The sequence below is a fragment of the Phoenix dactylifera genome, chromosome 16, assembly GCF_009389715.1.
Source record: "Phoenix dactylifera cultivar Barhee BC4 chromosome 16, palm_55x_up_171113_PBpolish2nd_filt_p, whole genome shotgun sequence".
NCBI classification, from domain to species: Eukaryota; Viridiplantae; Streptophyta; class Magnoliopsida; order Arecales; family Arecaceae; genus Phoenix; species Phoenix dactylifera.
Genome location: NC_052407.1, coordinates 3,248,599 through 3,267,844, shown reverse-complemented (window position 1 = coordinate 3,267,844; position 19,246 = coordinate 3,248,599). Strand labels below are relative to the sequence as shown.

Genomic DNA, 19,246 nt, shown 5'->3' with positions numbered 1-19,246 from the left:
CAGTTCCTCAGAAGGAATGGATCGAGAAGTTAGCGGAATCTCCACTTTAGGGTCCACACGGAGGCCTCTAGATGGAGCTTGACTTGCTTAAGGGGTCGAGGCGGTTGCAGCTGCATCCCAATTGGGGCAAGAAGGCGAGTAAGGGTGCAAATGGGTCGGGTCAAATCATGAGTGTCCTTGACCCAACCTAGTTTTTTGTTTGGGTTTTAATTTTGGACCCAGATCTAGACCCAACCCAATAGAAGATTAGGTTAGATCGAGTCGAATCCACCGCTACAATTTTTGACCTAACGGGTCATTCAGGTCGGGTTGTGTTCATGTATAACCCGACCCAATCCGAAAAATTTGGGTCTAGTTTGAGTCTAGCTTGGGTCTGGTTCGGGTCAACCCATCTATGGCTTCAAGACTTGTTTGCACCCCTATGGGCTGCGGCCCGCAGGCCAAAATAATTTTATAGATTTGGGTTAGGTCGGGTTGGGTTGGGTTGTAGGATTGAAAATTAAAAATTATCCAAATTCAAATGGATTGGGTCGGGTCTAAATTCAGTAAACCCAAACTCAACCTAGAAAATGGAATGGGTCCAATTTTAGGACCCGAGTCGGTCCCACAGGTCCTCCAAATTGGGTTGATTCTGGTCTAAGCGGGTCGGATCGGGTCGGGTCACAAGTCAACCCGACCCATTTGCAACCTTAAAAGTGAGGCCTCGCGCAACCTCTTAGGGAACGCCAATGAAGCACCCTCCATAACATCTTGTGCTTTGCAGCAGCTACCTTTCTTATCAAAGACTTGTCGACAATGTCTAAAGAAACAAAAATAAAGTCAAAAAAATTAGTAATAAGTTGAAGTATTGAAAAATAGAGAATCTCCTACCCTGAGGCCAAGCAAGGCTCAGTCCGACATTGACCAAGGCCTGCTTGGCCAACACCTCCTAAATAGTAGCCTTGATGCTGCATGAGGACTCCAAGATCTATTCCTCACCATCGAAGAGAATAAGGATTTGGTTCAAGATTTTCTTGGGCGTGGTTCAGAAGATGTTAAACCACTAGGGCTACTCAGACAATATAAAAAAGAAGCAGTCTTTCCAGCCATGCACTGAAAGACTACCATAAATCAGCCAGAACCCCTTCCGAGCTGAGACGCACCACCAGCCCGGCTGAATAGGATGCTCCTTGAGTATGTAGCTTGCATGAAATAGCTCTATAATGGGTTGTATACCATACAGAAATAGAAGAAACAAAAAATCATTGATAATTTGCCACATATTGGGAACCTGGACAAGCAACAATCAGAAACCATTGAGAAGAAAGACAACAAAAGGAGGAAGAGGAAGCTTCAATCTAGCCTTCAGAGTCTTCTCATAAAAGATAAACTGAGGGGATTGTAGGCATTGACCCTATCCTCACCCCCAGGTAGCCTAAAGGAGAAGTTGGCCAAAACATGATAGCCCACCTAGAATTGGTCTAAGTTGTCCTAGTTCAGAATGCGCTCCACAATGCTAGGTTGAAGGTCTCTGGTTTGGCACCACAAGAGCCGTTGGAATGTTGAGATGAAGTAGCCCGAGTGGGATGAAGTAGCTAGAAGTAGGATAAAAGTGATAGAGTTCATATTCGCTATGCCTAAAATCTCGCCTGACAACTCAGCCTGCCAACACGATAACAACAAGTGTCTAATGAAATCAATAGCCAATTAAAAAATTAAACAATTAGCATAATCAGATATAGCTCAGTGCAATCTCAACATGCCTGAAAAGGAATATTGTAATCGACCAAATCAGTAGAAATGGAAAAAGCTCGATCATGATGCTCCTGAAAGGGAATATGCTAACCGTCTTGGTCAGCGGATATAGAAAAAGCTCAATTGCTCATCCGCAAATCGCACGATCCTAACTACACAAATTTGCGCCTTCTCCTCTATAAATACTAGGCACGAGGTATGATGAGAAATTTGAATACCACACTCTCGTACTTCTATCCCTCTTTCATCTCTTGTGCTTCTTCTTGAAACTCTTCCTAACTTAAGCATCGAAGAATTCCCAGCGGGACATATTCTGGCAACCCTCTGATTATTTTTTGTGATTGTAAATCAGCTGCAGTACCATATGACTCTCCTCCAACCCAAGCAAGTAGAGCAGCTCTCCCATCAGCTCAACCACATGTAGGTTGGGTTTTGAGAGGCAATATCGACAATATTACATGGTGCACAAATTCTTGATTGCATATAAGTCTGATATATTGATCGATGATCTGATAGATGATCGGTAGCCCACATCATTTATTCATGAGACTACTGTATCCGCACCATTTTTCTTCTAAGATTGCTAAGGTTTTCCATGCAGGCTAACTAATTTGCAAAAAAATAGCCACAAGACCGGAATTTGAGAGCAATCCAATTAGATATAATGATTCCAAACTTTAAAAAATTTAGCAAATTTGTCAAAAACTTAGAAAGATTTCAAATAACAAAAAATTAAGAAAATAATTAAATTTTTAAAAATAAACTTTTCTAAAATATTTATATATATATTTATTGAGAAAGCATAAGAGAAGCAAAAGAAACAAATTATAGCAAAAAAAATAATCAACAACAACGTGTTGTCTTATTTATTTGTAACATACGAAATTTTGAAAACTAGTTATGAACAATTTGTGAATAAATTATAAAGTTATTGCATAATTTGAGAATATGGAGAATATATTTCTGCTATCTTCTTATCAGCCCTTGTGATTTCAATCCTTCCTCTTGTCCACGTATAATTATAATTTTTTAGTTGGATTAGATCCATCCACCAAGCTGATGGGCCAGTAGAACCATGAGTCCTTGTCTCCCTTTTATCCATCATTATACGTGTTATTTTGCGGTTGGACGGGTCCACCCCCCGATTGGTGGACCTGGTCCAACCAATAACCACTCTTCGCCCACGGGCACATCCGATCGGAAAAGGAGAAAGGGAGTAAAAAAAAAAAAGGCAAAGAAAAGTCAGCAAGAAGACGAATAAAGGTAGATTCCCCCACAACCGTTGTGATAAAAAGCCGTTTCTTGTTATCCCTTCCCCGTTTCTTTAAACTCTTCTTTTTACCAGTGGTGGGGTGGTAGAGCGAGAGGACGAAGACGTGGGGTAAAGTTGGGAGATTCCGGTTAAAGAAGAGAGAGACCAACCAAATGCCCATCTGGACGCCTCCGAAATTTCCATTCCTTCTCTCCCCGCCGCCCTCCTCTCTATCCCTCCTTCTCTTCCCTCTTCTCCGTTCTCTCTCGGCGAAGTCGAATCCCCTGCTCTTCTTCTCGGCAGATGAAGTACCGGCTCCTCCTCCGCAAGCTCAGGGATTCACTCCTCCCCTGGCATCGCCCCTCTCGTGCAGGTCCCTCTCCATTTGCTACGTTTCTCTTCTTCTTGTCTTCCCTTTTGTTTCTTTACCACGAGCTCGAATTCTATGAATGTCTGCAATTTTGTACATCTTGGCGCCAATTGGTTGCTATTCTTCAGGAAAGATCACTACAAGTTTGATGTGTCTTTGATAGTATGCCCACTGTATTTGATTATATGTTTTGATAACTAGGTTGTTGATGGGATGGGAAGGATGTTGGCTTCTTGGAGATAATGCTTCCTTTCTATCAGGCATTGACCAGATTCATTTTTAAGATTAATAATTCTATATGCTCATGGTTTCTCTGCAGTTCATTGGAGTATTAATAATTAGATTCGAGGTGCTTGTAAAATTTTCTTTTGGTGTCCAACTCACCAATGTTTACAAATGACTTGGGCCTGGTTAGTGTGCTAATTCATAGATTCGTAGACCCATCCAACCACCTATGCTTTGTTTTTATTACTTATAATATTATGCCGAAGATAATATTTCCAGTTGTAGGAAGTCAGAGGAGGACACTAAAATCAGGCAGGCATGAGGAGGATACCGAGGATATACCTGAAGAAATTGTTTTCTATGAAAAGAATAATATCTTTTGTACATTGATCACATGCACCATATAGTATTATACTAGTGAAATTTTGTTTTGGTGGAATGATAATGATGGTAGTTGTTAATTAGATAAATGGTTTAGTATAATTGGAAGCATTCAATAGCCCCAGTAAAAGAAGGATTTTGCAAGATACATTGGGAGGAAAACTAAATGAGTTGGAACATGTTCTGTACCTTTTATTGAGCATCCAACGGTATTTGCCAAGAAGGGAAGAAGTGTTTCTGTATTGTATATGCTTCATATAACCAAAAACCACGCCCAGTCAAGGTAATTTGTTTTCTTTCGATCTCAAAGATGCTACCGACTCTTTGCCGATAGAGTTAAGTGAAGGTGTCTTGTTTACTTTGTGTGGCCATCGATTAGCCGAGTCATGGATTTATCTTAATGTGAGGATTCTATATTCTTGATTATGTTAATTTATATGGTTTATATGGAACATTTATGGGACCTATTTAAAGGAAGTATTATATATATTTCCAGATAAAGCTCAAAGAAACGTTCCACTCATAGTGGTAAGCTGGATACACATCAAAGACTTTTGATACCAACCAGATTCTTTTATTGCAAGAACTAAAGATTGGTCAAAAGTTGAACTCTTCCAACACTGCTCCAATTTAAAGTAATGACATCATAAGCAGGTCGTTGTTGTTTTTTAAGGTTGTTTAGTAATGAAGTATCAAGAAAGAAAACCTTTGTAGAATGCCATATGCATGGAGATTTTATGAGAAAGCAATTTATAAGAATTCTATGGGTGTGACATATGACACAAACATTTGCTTTTGCTAAAGCATATAGAAAACAACGCACTACATAATTCCTAGTTTCTTTTTCCATCATCTTTGAAGCTGATACTCTTTAGATGCCGTAAAATATAGCATGGAGTGATCATATATATCATGAGTTATATTTATGACCACTGTTTAAGATTTTGATGAATGCATCGTTATATTACTAACTTAAACCTTTCAACTGACACATCAAACAAGTCAAAATTATTGAAATGTTTGAAATCAAGAGTGACATCATAAATTTATCAATGATTGACAAGCTAGTAATAACGAAACACTATTAGGTTTTTATGAATGGTTAGCCCCCTTAGTATGTTTAATATAACAATTCTAATATCAACATATAAAATTTAGATGGAATTATTCTTCTGCATTTGACCATATCTCTTCTCCTCTGGACAGATCCAACCCTTGAATATGCGTCTGGGCTTGGTCGTGTTTACATCCATGCATCACTGGTTAAAAGACATAGTTATCTTCTTCAACCTTTTCTTGAAGTACAAAAACCAATTTTTTGGGACTTGTATTATTATATCTGGTGTGGATAGACATTACTTTACATCATAACACCTAAGCAATCAAACCATGCGATTGAGACATGCATTATGAGGCAGCAAAATGAACATTGTATGCCCATCTGAATCCATCTACATTTATAAGCCTTCTCCCTCCCTACTGTTCTATTTATTGATAGACCTTGAACTACAAACCAATTTGCTGGGACATTTAGGGCCTCTTAGGGAGGACGCCTATCTTGTATGTTGTGTAAACCTCACGCTGACCTAAGGCAGGAAGAATTCAGCGGCCTGAAGAGATGAAATTTTGTGGTTGGAGATCCTTGAAGCAATCTTGAAAAAGACAGGGAACTTACATTCCTTCTTGAAGGTTATATGCCACGTCCCATATTTTCAAAGGAATTTAATCTAAGGAATCTGCAAGCACAGCTAAACCTCATCTCCCCGCCTCTATCCATTCTTAACTTAAAACCTGAACACATGGTTTATCCAATGTACAAAGTAAGCAGAAATTCAAACGAGCCCTTAGACTGTACCATGTCCAAGTTTAATGCCATTTTCTAGATTTACAACCACCAAACGTTCAACTTTTATGCAAGACAACTGCACTTGGATAATGGTTTCATGTGCCAACCAACATGCACCATGCCGGACCAATATAAATAGCTAGTATGAGTCAGCTTGACATCTATTAAATCCATCTCTAATATTTTTTTTCAATAAAAATAGTTATACATACGTATATACATGCATATATATGTGTGTGTGTGTGTGTGTGTGTGTGTGTGTGTGTGTGTGTGTCTATATATATATATATACACATATGTAAATAAAGAGATTGATTTGGCTATACTTGAGTAGATCTCCACTTAGGTCCGGTCTGGTCTAGATCGGATGATGGGATTCCACATTGATGATCCGTGCTGTTGGATGTGATCTACTATCTCTAAACTGTTTATAAACAAAAAATCATATAGTTTGGAGACCTCTATTCTATGCATCAGGTGGTCAAAAAATATAAATTTTTTCATATTTACTTAAAATATCGATTTTTTTACCATGTGATGCTTAGGCTAGGGATCTTCAAAATAATATGATTTTTGGTGTATAAATAATTTAGAGTAGATATCCAACAACTCGAATCATCGAAGCCAAGTCAATTTCTCTCTCTCTCTATATATATATATATGTATGTATATATGTATATGTATATATATGTATATATATGTATATATTTGTAAGAATGGCATGAATACTGGGATCTAAACCCAAATCCTTAGTTTGAAGTAACCAACTTCACTTTGCTTTTTTACATTGCTCTGTAAGCAGGTGATCGGAACAGAAACTGATCCAATATCTAAATGCTTGATTTGAGATGACCAACTTCACTTTCCTCTCTTCATTTATCCCCAATTTTAATCTTTTTACCTCTCAGATGTTTCATTTCACAGCTTCTAGATCAACCTGCCTATGATCAGATAATAAAAGTCATTGACACAGTTTGACTTCTCCATTTTATGAGCTCCGTTTTCTTCATCATATACACTCTCTGGCATTGACACAAATATATTTTTTGTTCAAGCTGATATATGAAAATGCGAGGAAGAGCATCTAAGATTAGTGAGGAGACAAATATAGAACATGGATGGTATTTATATAAAAATATCATTAATATAGAGGTTGATGGTAGTAAATCATTTATTCGATTATGTTAAGAGAGTTCTTTCTGTGAATTGCTTTCTCTGCATCTTGATGGATTATTGTACCATTTCTACTGCCAATTATGCAAGTTTTTGCATGTATACCTGAATTAGTAGTCCTATTTTATACCATTGAAATTAAATTATATTGTACATGATCGGATACTGCAATGACATATTAAGTTTAAAAGAGTGGAGTCCCACATGTTTGCCCTTGGGCTGTTGATATTTATCATCATGGTTGATTTAAATAATATGCTACCTTAGATACCTGCAGAATTGAGTGGAAAACTACTCTTATCCATCATATGCTCTGATATTCATCTCTGATTTTGAGAACTTGATAAATTTCATGTTTTCTGCTTACTGTAGGTCCAATACCATTTGTTAAGAAATTCTCATCCAAGGAGATTAAGAAAGCAACTGATGGGTACAGCATGATTCTTGGAAATGGTCGTCATGGAACTATATATAAAGCTCGATTTCATGATGGTCTTGTTGCTTCAGTAAGGAAGATACAATTTATGCAACAAGGCAAGAATGCTTTCTATAGGAAAGTGCAACTCTTAGGACGCTTGCACCATCGCCATCTTGTCAGACTTCAAGGATTTTCTGAAGGAAATGATAGGTATTATATAGTTAATCTAAGTCTAGGATTTGCATAACCTCAAATTGTTCTTCACATTGCAAGATTAATTATTCTCCTGTCAAGGATTTTCACAGCAGGTTGGTTTCAGGTTTCTTGTCTTTGACCACATGGAAAATGGAAGCTTAAAGGAGTATCTACATGGTATAACTAATACATAATTAAGACATTTGGAACTTTTATTATGTAATTGTGACAGACTAATTTGATGATTTTGACAGATCCACTTAGAACACCGTTGAATTGGAGGACCAGGTTACAGATTGCTGTTGATGTGGCAGCTGCTCTGGTGGGTGGTTTGCTAGACAGATTATCTATTTACAACATAATGCACATAAACAAAGAAGAGATGGCTTATAAAAAGAATAATTATCTACTCATTTCTTCAACTTATAGTTACCATCAATCATGATGTGCAATGCAGGAATATCTTCATTATTTCTGTGACCCTCCTGTTTATAATGTGTCCATCAACTCAAATAATGTATTGTTGGATGAGAACTTTGTGGCCAAGGTAAGGCCTATTTGCTTGAAATGCATTTTTGTTTGCATTTGAAAGCAGTCAAAAGCAGTCATCTATGCCACACCCTTTCAGAATATAAATACAGTTTCCTGAGCCAAGGCAATAGAAACTAAAAACAGTTTTTTTTTTTGATGTTACAGCTATCTGATGTGGGATTTCTGGACTCTGACTTGAATCAAATTGATGAACCTAACTGTACCTTTTCAGAAGGTTAATCCTTCGACGTGACATCTTAATTATATTTGTGCATTCAAACTAACTCATGACTCCTGATTTCCTTCCATCTCGCAGAGCACATTGATCAAAGAAGCAAGGAATTGTTGTTTCAGTTTGGTGTGCTGATCCTTGAGCTCATAACTGGTCAATCATTGGGTGGTGATGATGAACTAGTCCAATGGGTCCAAGAATCTGGTTTTGTGTATTCAATGCACAAGATGGTGGATGCTGATCTTGGAGACAGTTATGATTCCAAAGAGCTTAAAAGCCTTCTGGTTCTAGCAAGATTGTGTACCAAGACTGGAGATGGACCATTGATTTCTATTCCCCAGATACTCCGTTATTTGCAAGGAAAGGTAGAATCTTGTGTTTCATAAACCTGGTTTGGTAATCCTGGAGCATTTGACTTGGAAGCTATACTCCTCAGTGTATGTAAAATTAAATAATAGCAGGAAGTTAGCCAAGTGTTTCAACAAGATTCTTTGTTTTCAAATTAGGTCAGTTTTATTTGCTTTTCGTCTTTTTGTTACTTGCTTATTTGCACAGAAACATTATATGTAATTTAAATTGTTTTTGATGTCTATCTCAATAAAAATTTGCAATTATTACAAGAACATATGCCAAGTGATTTGCAATGGGAGTCTACAGTGCTACATCAGAAGATAAACCAATCATTCTTTGTCTGATGTACATTTAAGTGATATAACTTTCCTATTTCCTTTTTTATCAATCTTTTGTTGTCTTCAACAATTTGTTCATTACATTACAATAAGTTTGCAGAATTTGCTCAGATGTCAAAGACTAATTTATTGTTATTTAATGCTGCAAGCTTAAGGATCTTTGCCGCCATGTATCCTCTGAAGGAAGCGTGCTCATAGGTGCAATCTTGATCACCGAGAATAGGCCTTTCTGATTTCTTATTTTATGATTTTCTCAAAGGAATGGATGAACTAAATAAAAAAGCTGGATGCACAAGTGTGTGCTAAGTCTGGGGCCTGAATTGCCAACAAAAGTTAGAGAACTGGAGTGCAGAAATTGACGAGTCCAGCGAGGTCTAGTCGTTGTTGTCAGTTGGGCAACATTTTTTTTTCTTAAGGGTCTATAGCACAACTTGTTCTTTAATCCAACTGTATTTTCTCCATTTCTCTATATACCCTTCTTAGAAGGTTGCCTTCTTTTATTATTACTATTGTTTCCCATTGCTTTGTTGTATGTCATGACCTGATGTTTCTACTGCATGGAAATCCATTTAAGAGATTCAGTGTTATTGTCTTGGTTCTTGCTTTTGTCAAACATGTTACCATGATAAGTGATTTGCTGGTGGTTGTGATGTATTTTTTATCTTTCATGAGGCAAATCAAATTTTTTGCCTGGAAACTTTTTCCCTGTTTCAGTTGTTTTATATTTCACTTGGCAGATTAAGTTCGACTTAAAGGATGTTTCAGTTCCATGAGTGATCTTGTGAGTTTGTTTCTTTTAGGATGTTTCATTGAATTCTTTCTTCTTTGGCTGTCCCTATGGCACTGCCTACTATATAATACCTAGATAGAAATGTCAAGCATCCTACCCCATCATCCTACTCTATGACATATAGAATAGGCGGCCTACTCCATATCAATGACATGGGACTTTTTTTATCTATTTCACTCTCTCAAGAGAAAAGAAAAAAGGCAATGCTAGGAGCAGCTCAGGTTAGATTTAAAATTTCATGTTCTGTTTTCCTCAAAATGAAAAAAAAGAAAAGAATCCTATGTCACTGCCTAGAGGCTGACCTGTTTCTACTTATTCCTTGCACTTCTGCAGGGAAAGAAAAGTTGAATCTGATGTTCTGCTTTGCAAAAGCCCTGCTTGAAAGTTGAATCTGAAGTATGTAAATTATTTACAGGGATGAAAACTTATCAACAGAAAAACCACATACCAATATGACAAAGCTAAGTAATATTTCTTCCCTTTCTTGCATCAAAGACATGCTATTATGACTGCCCTGCAAGTGGAGCTACCTCAGCTAGAGGCGTTGGAAGAGGGGTCGGCAGCGGCGAGGCGCGGCATATGGGGCATGTTGGGTGTAACAGCAGCCATGGGTCGATACAGTTGAGATGGAACATGTGACTGCAGTCAGGCAGACCTCGCAGCATGTCGGTGTCCTTATAGTCTGCCAAGCATATGGAGCAGCAAGAGCTCATTGATCCCTTCTTGTGGAGTCTGGCCTGCGAGTAGAGCAGTGTCGGGTAGCTCATCAGGATGTTCTCATTGAGCCCGGCCTCCACATCGGTCGCCCTTGTCTCATCAGCAGGCCGACCTGGTCGCCGAGGTGGTGACCGGGTGGTTGTGTTGCTTCGGTTGCATACGTAGGATGCAAGCAAGATGGTGGTGACAAGCAGGAGGATGCCAATGGTGAAGCCAAGGCCATAGCCTAATTTTCCGACGCGGTCTGTGCTGAACACCCCGACAGAGCTTCCGTCGGGGCTCATGGCGGAGCTGTTGTAGTTATCCAGGTCTGGTCTGGGGTTGGGTTGGTCTTGCACTGCCTTGAGTGGTTCTTTTGGATTGAAGAAATGGTGTCTCCTTCATCTTTTCAGAAGGTTGTTTCAAAGAAAGGAGGTTTGAGGATGTCAACGGTAACGTGGTTTGGAGCGAGACAGGGAGAGGCTTAGGGAGGATTTGAGCTTAGAATGGTTTGAGAGGGTCAGGGAGGAATATTATAAAGCAATTTAATCAATGCAAGTTTTTCGAGGTCAATGCTTCTCTCTTTATCTACAGCTTGTTCTTTGGATCTACACTTGAATTCATCAGTCTCAATCTATCTAACTTATGCATTTGACTGCAAGCACCAATCTCTTTTATTTTGTGAATACCCCGTGTTTTCTATATCCCCTGTAATGATCTCAAATCTTTGATTTAAAATTTCTCTGTATTGTGGTTTGACATTCACTGGAGGTGCGGCTGGTAGCCTATTTAGTTTGGTAATTAATTGGTTATCGTGGAAACCTCACTCATTGATCTGGCAGCAACTATGATGTAATTCAAATGGATCTAAAGGAACATGTTGGCTGTGAGATTATTTTAATTGTGAGTTTAGACTTATACTAACACTGTTCTATTTATTATATTCATTGCTTAAGCATTTAGGGATTAGTGGTTGAGTAATTGTTACAAGTTGCAAACGTGCCAAGATTGAACGGTCTATCAACCCATGTCTTATTTGCAGTTGTATTTTGTAATTTAAATATTCTTGTCTTTCTAAGTTAATAAATATTGCTTCATGGTCATAGATTTCTAATAATTTATAAATGCCAAGTCATAAATCTGTGAATAGTTTTTGGGCTTAGTCAAGGAAATTGATCTGCTTTACGTTAGCAGCTATCATAATTGAGAAATATTTAGGGTGGATTATTTATGGTTTATTTGAATGCTGTATTAATCTCATAATTAGCAAGAATTCCTCTTATAATGAAAAAGGATGGAATTAGGGAGGGATTTAATAGTTGCCGTCGCCAATTCTTTTGGAATAAAAACCAATTTTTAGGAAGATTTTCAGTTATCCAGTAAAACAGGGGGATTGCTGCGATGACCTAGTTTTCTTTTCTAAATGGTGGGAAAGATCACCACGTATTTCATCAGAAATAAAATGAGTATAAAATAAGAGAAAACAAAGAAGACTTTTTTTTTAAAAAAAAAAAGAAACGGAGCAAAAAGATAATGTAAGGAACCTAACAACTCAAGCCATATATCCAAGTCCAAAGAAAACCAAACCTCACAAGTCGACAAATTGGAATACACGGGCTCTGAACTGCTCCATTTCTTCTCCAGTACCATCCTTTTTTTCATTCAATGGAAACATAAATGCTTCTTGAATCAAGGATTATAATTCAAATGGGATGTATATGTAAACAGGTACCATCAAGTTTTCTTTGCATTTATTGGTTCTTATATTTTCTTTAGATTAAGAATGGAAGAACCATAAATTGAAGAGTAAATTACACTAATCACCCTCGAGGTTTGGGGTAATTATATATTCCCCCCTGACGTTTCGGAAATATATATTTCACCGCTTGACTTTTGCTATATGCATGACATATAACCCCCAACTATTATCTTTCTGTTAAATAAGCTAATACCTTGTTAATGTCATCACTAAGGCTACAAATGGGTCGGGTCAGGTTGGACCTGCATGGACCAAATTAGATGTGCCCAAATCTTTTCCAAAAACATAAAAAAATGGATTCGACCGAATCCGAACTCAATCCGACTCGGACCAGACCCAACTCAGACCAGATCCGATCCGACCCGATCTTCAACCGGATCGGATCTGGATCCAAAATTAGAACCCGAATAAAAAATCGGATCGGATCGGGATCACTTAGGATCTGATTCGATTCGACCCATTTGCACCTCTAGTCATCACTATAATATTAGCTATTAGAGATGATATATTTCTACTGCAAATTGTAAAATACAGACAATGAATGCACGTTCATAGCTAAAAACCAACAATTGCTGGAAAGATATTTTTGTCTTAAATGGTAAATTAGTGAGAAAAACTTATTCCACACCAATATTTAGTCTTCAGTAACAAAGCATTATCATTGCCTGCTTTCTTCTAGTTTCACTACGAAATTGATATTCACCAGCGTACGTTGAGTCAGTTTTATAGACGAAAATTATTTTATTGTTGGTAGTATTTTACTCTTAGGAAATAGTTTTTCCTTTTTAAAGTCTTTACTATATATGATATATGATTGATAAGCATATCATCCATATCTTACAAATATCATCTACCAACAACACATTTGAACATAAAATCATGGAATCTATTAAATAATAAATCAATTCCATGACAAATCAAAGTCGTCAGTCATCCACATACTTCGTCAATGTTCACTAACATAATATTCCCGATAAGAAAATTAAAACCCACTAAATAAATATACTACAATAATAGCTACAAGTACAACTATTCCAAAATCTAACAAAGTGTTTCTTGCTCTCTCAGCATGAGAATCCATGATCTATGCTAGTAGTCTGTACAAAAATGAATATAAGATGCAATTAGACAATAGTATATAAGTAATATTTTATATCTTTTATTTAATAAATAAGTAACAAAGAAGAAACAATATTTTGAAAATATTCAATATTATCTATCACTAATTATGTGATTGTTTGGTCATTATGCAAAGCTTGATTAGCTAACACTTATTTTAGTTTTGACCACAAATCATCTCTCTCTAATTACTGAGACCGTATCTTCAAATTCCGTACCTCTATCTATGATTCCTGAGACTAATAATGTTCCTAAGTGGACCTCTAAATACTTAGCTTTGAATCATATCTAAGACCTTTGATATACCCCATCCTGGTATCAAGCACATGATCGATTGTCTCATGTAGAGTCTACGAGGCCTCACCCTTTGGTATGAATTGTAATTAAAAATCTATCATTTGTTTCTACAATAAACAAAATAAGGAATATCAAACTAAAAGGAAAAAAATAACTATAACAATATTGTGATACATAAACTTATTACATATTTTAATCAGCTTCCACTACAAGAATTTATACATTTATCCATAAAAAATATTTGTTACTAAAAAAAAAATTTATCGCTTAAAATATTTGGTGACAAAAAAAATTCGTCGCTAGGTTCGTAGCTAATGCCCCGCTGCTAAAAGCCATCTATGACGAAAATAGTATTCATCACAAAATATTTAAAATTTTGTGACAAAATAAATAGTATTGTTAAGACATACATAATTCGTGACAAAATACTTTTCATTTTCCATCATATGGAAAAATTTTTCTCTCTACTTAGCTCTATTCATTTTTCATCACATGGAAAACCTTTTCTCTCTACTTAGCTCTATCCTCTTCGAAGTGCATTTTAGTTGTAGAATCTATAGAAACTGGACGATCTTATTTAGTCAATACCTAACAACGAACTCCTGTGCTCCTTTCATTACAGTGTTTCTGAACAAGTTCTTCCTCATCTGGGATCCATGGGGAAGAGGATCAAGTTGGCCCTTGCGAATAGCTTGATGCACTATCTCCCTTCAACCCTTTGAGCGTGGATGACAAGCCTAAAAGTTATCTTATGATGATATCAATATTGATGATAGTGACGATATTGATGATGACTTTGATACGGAGTTACTAACTATGAAAAATATATTAACTATGTATCGGATGCTGAAAATAGACCAATTTGATATCCTCCTTCAATTCAAATGAGCAAAAGCAATATCTCGTTGCATAATATAGATTCCCAATATTCATGATCTCTATGTGAATGAGTTTCACCGCTATATAGTCTATATTTTGTGACAAAACTGTAAACATACCAATAGATGAATTCTAGTGATAAAATATTATCCTTGCCAAAAAAAATAAAATCCATTTGCAATGAAAATTAAGTTGTCACCAAATGTCAAAAAAACTTTAGTGACCAAACTATTTAATTACCCAAAAATTATAGATATTTTTTATTCACAAATATATATTGGACAGCAATTTTAACATTGTTATCAAAATTAATAACTAACTCATGACGGGAATATATCTTTGCTAAAAATCTTGATGTTCAAGACTGTAATATTTTAATGTGAAAAAATCTTAAATCATCGCAAAAAGCATCCCACCAAAAAATAGGAGTGGGAATATTTGGTGCTAGAAGTTTAGCCACAAAAATTAGCAATGCATGGTATTTCATCACCAAAAATATTACTCATGAGATATTTCATGATGAACCTTTTTATTTTATTATCTTATGGTATTTATTATCAATAAATAATGCATCATAGCAAAATATTTTTTTGCAAACTCATTATTTTATTAGAGTGCTTGCTCAACCTGCATGAAGAGTCACATGCATGCAATACGAAATATATGTCCGCTATTGATGGAGAAATCAGTTAGGTGAATATCAAGAACAGGGTATTATTGAATCAAGATACTTCCACTGAATCTGGGGTTTTATCTAAGTAATTGATCAGATCAATCACTCAGGATATCCTTGTGCATAAGTTTTGATAATCCTATAGTGCATCATCAAGATATGATATGGACTAAATTAAAAGAATAGTCTACTAGAGTGGCTAGTCATATATAAATTGGTTAATGAGATTGATAAATTGCTGTACACTGCCACTAGCCTCCTGGGAAATACATTGTTATAACTTATATGCCATTCATGACATTAATGAACAACATACATAAATGAAACATGCTGAATTTATTAGACTAGATTTATTATTGCTATCTAATCCAATCAGAAGTTATAATAAATTTTAATTATGCATCCCATGCATGTTTACGATCCAACAATTATTGGACATTGCCAAAATAAAGCCCAAAAATAATTAATCAAATTCAGATCTAGTTTTAGGCTGAAAACTACATGCAGAAACTTCTGCAAAATATGAACCTCAGGGCATTTGAAGTGGTCTATAGTAAATTACCAAGATTAAATAGGTGTCTAGCATTTACACCGATCAAAGTAGGCGTACAATAGGGCCACATCTAGCAAGAACTAGATTAAAAGCATCTGGTTTTGTATATTAACCAAAGCCTCAAAAATACTATTCAGTCATACTTGGCAACATAGCATAGAACATCATATGTAGTACATATTCAAAGACATAACGTGCAAATAAAAATATTCTATGCATGAAAACCTATTGGAATATAAATACCATGGCCCAGTATATACCAGAAATTATTTGAAAAGTTGAGAGGAAAAAATCGCCTTTTGGATCAGCCATGAATGGAATGATCTAATTCTAGAACCCAACCAAGGAATTTAATATTACTCTGATGGAATCCTGAGGATCATCCAGAGTATTTCAGTGGTAGATAAGTACTTTCTTCATGATTTTATCATATAATTAAGAAGCATGCGTAAGCGCTAAATCAATTTATACCTTCTTATGGTGATGAACCTGGGAAGGTATACAATTTTAACAGGCCGAATATATCTCCTAATCTTATTAATTTCTATAGATTTCAGGAGCCAATTGCTGAGAAGCATGTGCAATTCAATCGATGCATCTTTCTATAGCCCGAAACTCCTGATTATTTCTATTCCTCTAATCATCTCTAGCAGCCTCCTTGAAATTCAAAATGGCATGAATAAATGATTTTCATTGCTTGAGCAACCATACAAGGAATGTTGGATTCTATGTGATCATTCCATTGGGAAGTTTCACTTTGGCTTGCTGCTTTACAGCTGTTCTGTTGCATTCTATCCTACTAAGTCCCACTGAGTGTGCCCAAAATGTTTTCCAAGAAACTAAGCTCTGACTGATTAGGATGCTGGCATGACAAATTGAGCGGATCGATCAAGGAGTTTGGTTAACAGATAGGGTTTTTCATAATTTCTAGTAGAACAAGAATTATATAAATCACAAAGTAATAAGGAGAGGAATAGCTCATAGGTAAGTGAAGCAAACTAATGATTGATTTCACAAGGATATCTGAGTACAAGAGAATAGAGATAAAAGAATTATTCATAATAAGAGGGGAAGGAATAAGTCATCTCTGCTACTTGAGTCATGACCAATTCTTTCATTTGAAGTTTGAACCCCAAACAAAAGGAGAAGTCAGGTCCTGTACTTGTACTTTATGGGTCCCCTAACTTCCACGTTCGAACAGTTTGAATCTCCAATCTGTGAATTCCTCGATATCCATATAGAAGTAGGTTGAACCTTCAATCTAGATGTAACAACCCAAGACCTCACCCAAAATAGCTAACCGGAAGTTATTATTTGGGTTCCTTGATCCTATATAAATACCCAAGATCTACTCAGCGAATAACCGATGTGGGACTAAACACACGCCCGCACGGATCTTCACATACTCCCCCCGTTCAAGTCCTGACGTCTTTGTCAGGCTAAGGGTTCATATCTATTCAAATCAAATCACAAACACCACGATTGGCCCGTGGTCAGCCCCAATGGATCCGTGCTGCAGTATCCCCTAGTTCACATAGGTTATGGGTAGGGTCCGCTCTGATACCATTTGTAACAACCCAGGACCTCACCCAAAATAGCTAGCCGAAAGTTGTTATTTGGGTTCCTTGATCCTGTATAAATATCCAAGATCTATCCAGTGAATAACCGATGTGGGACTAAACACACGCCTGCACGGATCTTCACACTAAATCACTCAATATCCATATGGGAGTAGATTGAACCTTCACTCTTCAGGCAAGGGAGCCGCATCCATTGTTGGTTGGAAGATCGTTCACCACCAAGAAAGACTTTGAATCCTAGGAGAGGGTTGTTACTTTCGGTAGTAGAGCTATATAAATGTATTGAAAAGAATCAATTGGATCTTTCTTCCTCCTTTTATCATATTGGTTAGACGTATGTTACTTCCGGCAATAACTTTCTTTAGGAGGTGGTTTCTTGTCATGGTAACTCCTCCGATGGTTACCAGCATTTCCGATATAAATAACTCCTCTTTGGATGGTTGCTCTCCCAAACAGCTATCCAATGTACCCTGATAATCTTGTCTGATTAACAGGAGCCTTTCAAATGAGACCACAGAAATATCTAAGCAAATATTAATTAGCCTAATATTTTTGGCTATTTATTATGGTAGTTCATCATTGACTAATTTGTGGGTATAAAACTGTGCCTATTAATGAGGGCTTAGAATTCTAATAAATTAACTTGGAGATCAAGGAAGAATTGACATAAAGAGAATTGATTTAAAAAGCGCATGTTGCCGTAGAATCCAGGACTGAGGTCAGCTTGAATCACCCTAAGGTCAGCTGAAGGCGAGCTAAATAGGTTGGCCTAGGTATGGAGAAGTGGATCTCCCTTGAAGGTGGCTTGCAAAAAGTCCACTTGTCGGAGAGTTTTTAGCGGAAACCCTCCGATGTCTAAGTCGGAATAGAGAAGCAATAACGTGGAAAAGAGAAATTTTAACAGAGTATCATTCTTTGTGAATAATATATTACTTGCATGTCTGAGGTCCTCCAGACTGACCCTTATATAGGGAAGCCTGTTTTGTCGTTACTTGGGCTGATGTGGTATGCACTGATAGCCAAGTAACGGCCGATAGTACGGCTGCAGCTTGAAAGTTAATCCGCGTGGGCGGCATGCAGTGCTGATCGGGTACAAGCTGTGGTGCTGCCACAGTTGCGAGTTGCCGTAGTTGTCGGTTGTTAGGACTGTCAGTCCTTGTCGACACATGCTAATTGTTTTTCTCAGCTGATTGGCACCTCGGTTGGTGGCTCCTCAGCTGATCAGCTCTTTGGTCGTGGTCAATGTCATTCTCTTCTATTTATGTCTGAGGTCAAAGAGGTCGGTTTGGACCGAGATCGAGGTATCCAATATTTTCTCCATCACTTTTCTTCCACTTTCGAGGCCGAATTGCATTCCAGTTCGGACAAAAAAAATCGAGTCATCACCTCGATCAAGGGCGACCTTGGTTCGGGGCATTAAATGTGTTGATCAATCTTTTTGAAGCATCACCATATCTAGGGTGTCCTGAGAATCATCATTGCAGGATTTTCTTTGAGGCGTCATTACTACAACGATCTTGGTGAATTATCGCATTGTATTCCGAGCCAACACATGGTTTGATCTGCCCGAGTGGCCAATCGATGCTTAAATCAAGATCGTTTATGCCTCCATATAAGTGTGACCCCTCCCTTTAGTTTGCGCTTCTTGCTTCATTTGCTTCTCTATCCGAATGCTCAAGCGTCCATGGTCCTAGGTGGTGCTTTGGCGAAGTCCCTTCGTCTCTAGCTCTAGCATCCTCTGCATTCTCTGGTTTCCAATGGGTACTCATTCTTTAGCTACTCTTTTTTTCTCCCTCTGTCTTCTTCGCCCCCTCATCTTCTCCTTCATCTTTTTCTTCATCTTCTTCTTCATCA

General features: G+C 37.1%; 1 protein-coding gene across 3 annotated transcripts; it reads left to right on the top strand.

The window, feature by feature from the left end:
* Positions 1 to 3,070: 3,070 nt before the first annotated feature.
* LOC103715707 (probable receptor-like protein kinase At1g49730) lies at positions 3,071 to 10,423 on the top strand. 3 transcript variants are annotated; one of them, XM_026807940.2, is made up of 9 exons: positions 3,096 to 3,359; positions 3,558 to 3,616; positions 7,354 to 7,609; positions 7,719 to 7,771; positions 7,849 to 7,916; positions 8,052 to 8,141; positions 8,291 to 8,360; positions 8,442 to 8,722; positions 10,252 to 10,423. In XM_026807940.2, exons 1-9 carry the CDS (start codon positions 3,160 to 3,162, stop codon positions 10,255 to 10,257), a joined length of 1,083 nt encoding a protein of 360 aa, XP_026663741.1. In that variant the 5' UTR covers positions 3,096 to 3,159; the 3' UTR covers positions 10,258 to 10,423. The 3 variants fall into 3 exon arrangements, with proteins under 3 accessions (XP_038970186.1, XP_026663741.1, XP_026663740.1); XM_026807939.2 differs by lacking the exon at positions 10,252 to 10,423 and adding an exon at positions 9,196 to 9,640; XM_039114258.1 differs by lacking the exons at positions 3,558 to 3,616; positions 10,252 to 10,423 and adding an exon at positions 9,196 to 9,640 and having other exon boundaries at positions 3,071 to 3,359.
* The last annotated feature ends 8,823 nt before the right edge of the window (positions 10,424 to 19,246 follow it).

Coding starts and splice junctions, on each gene's coding strand:
- LOC103715707 (XM_026807939.2), top strand. CDS start 3,160: ATGCCCATCTGGACGCCTCCGAAATTTCCATTCCTTCTCTCCCCGCCG. Junction 7,610..7,718: donor TTTTCTGAAGGAAATGATAG/GTATTATATAGT, acceptor GGTTGGTTTCAG/GTTTCTTGTCTTTGACCACA. Junction 7,917..8,051: donor TTGATGTGGCAGCTGCTCTG/GTGGGTGGTTTG, acceptor TGTGCAATGCAG/GAATATCTTCATTATTTCTG.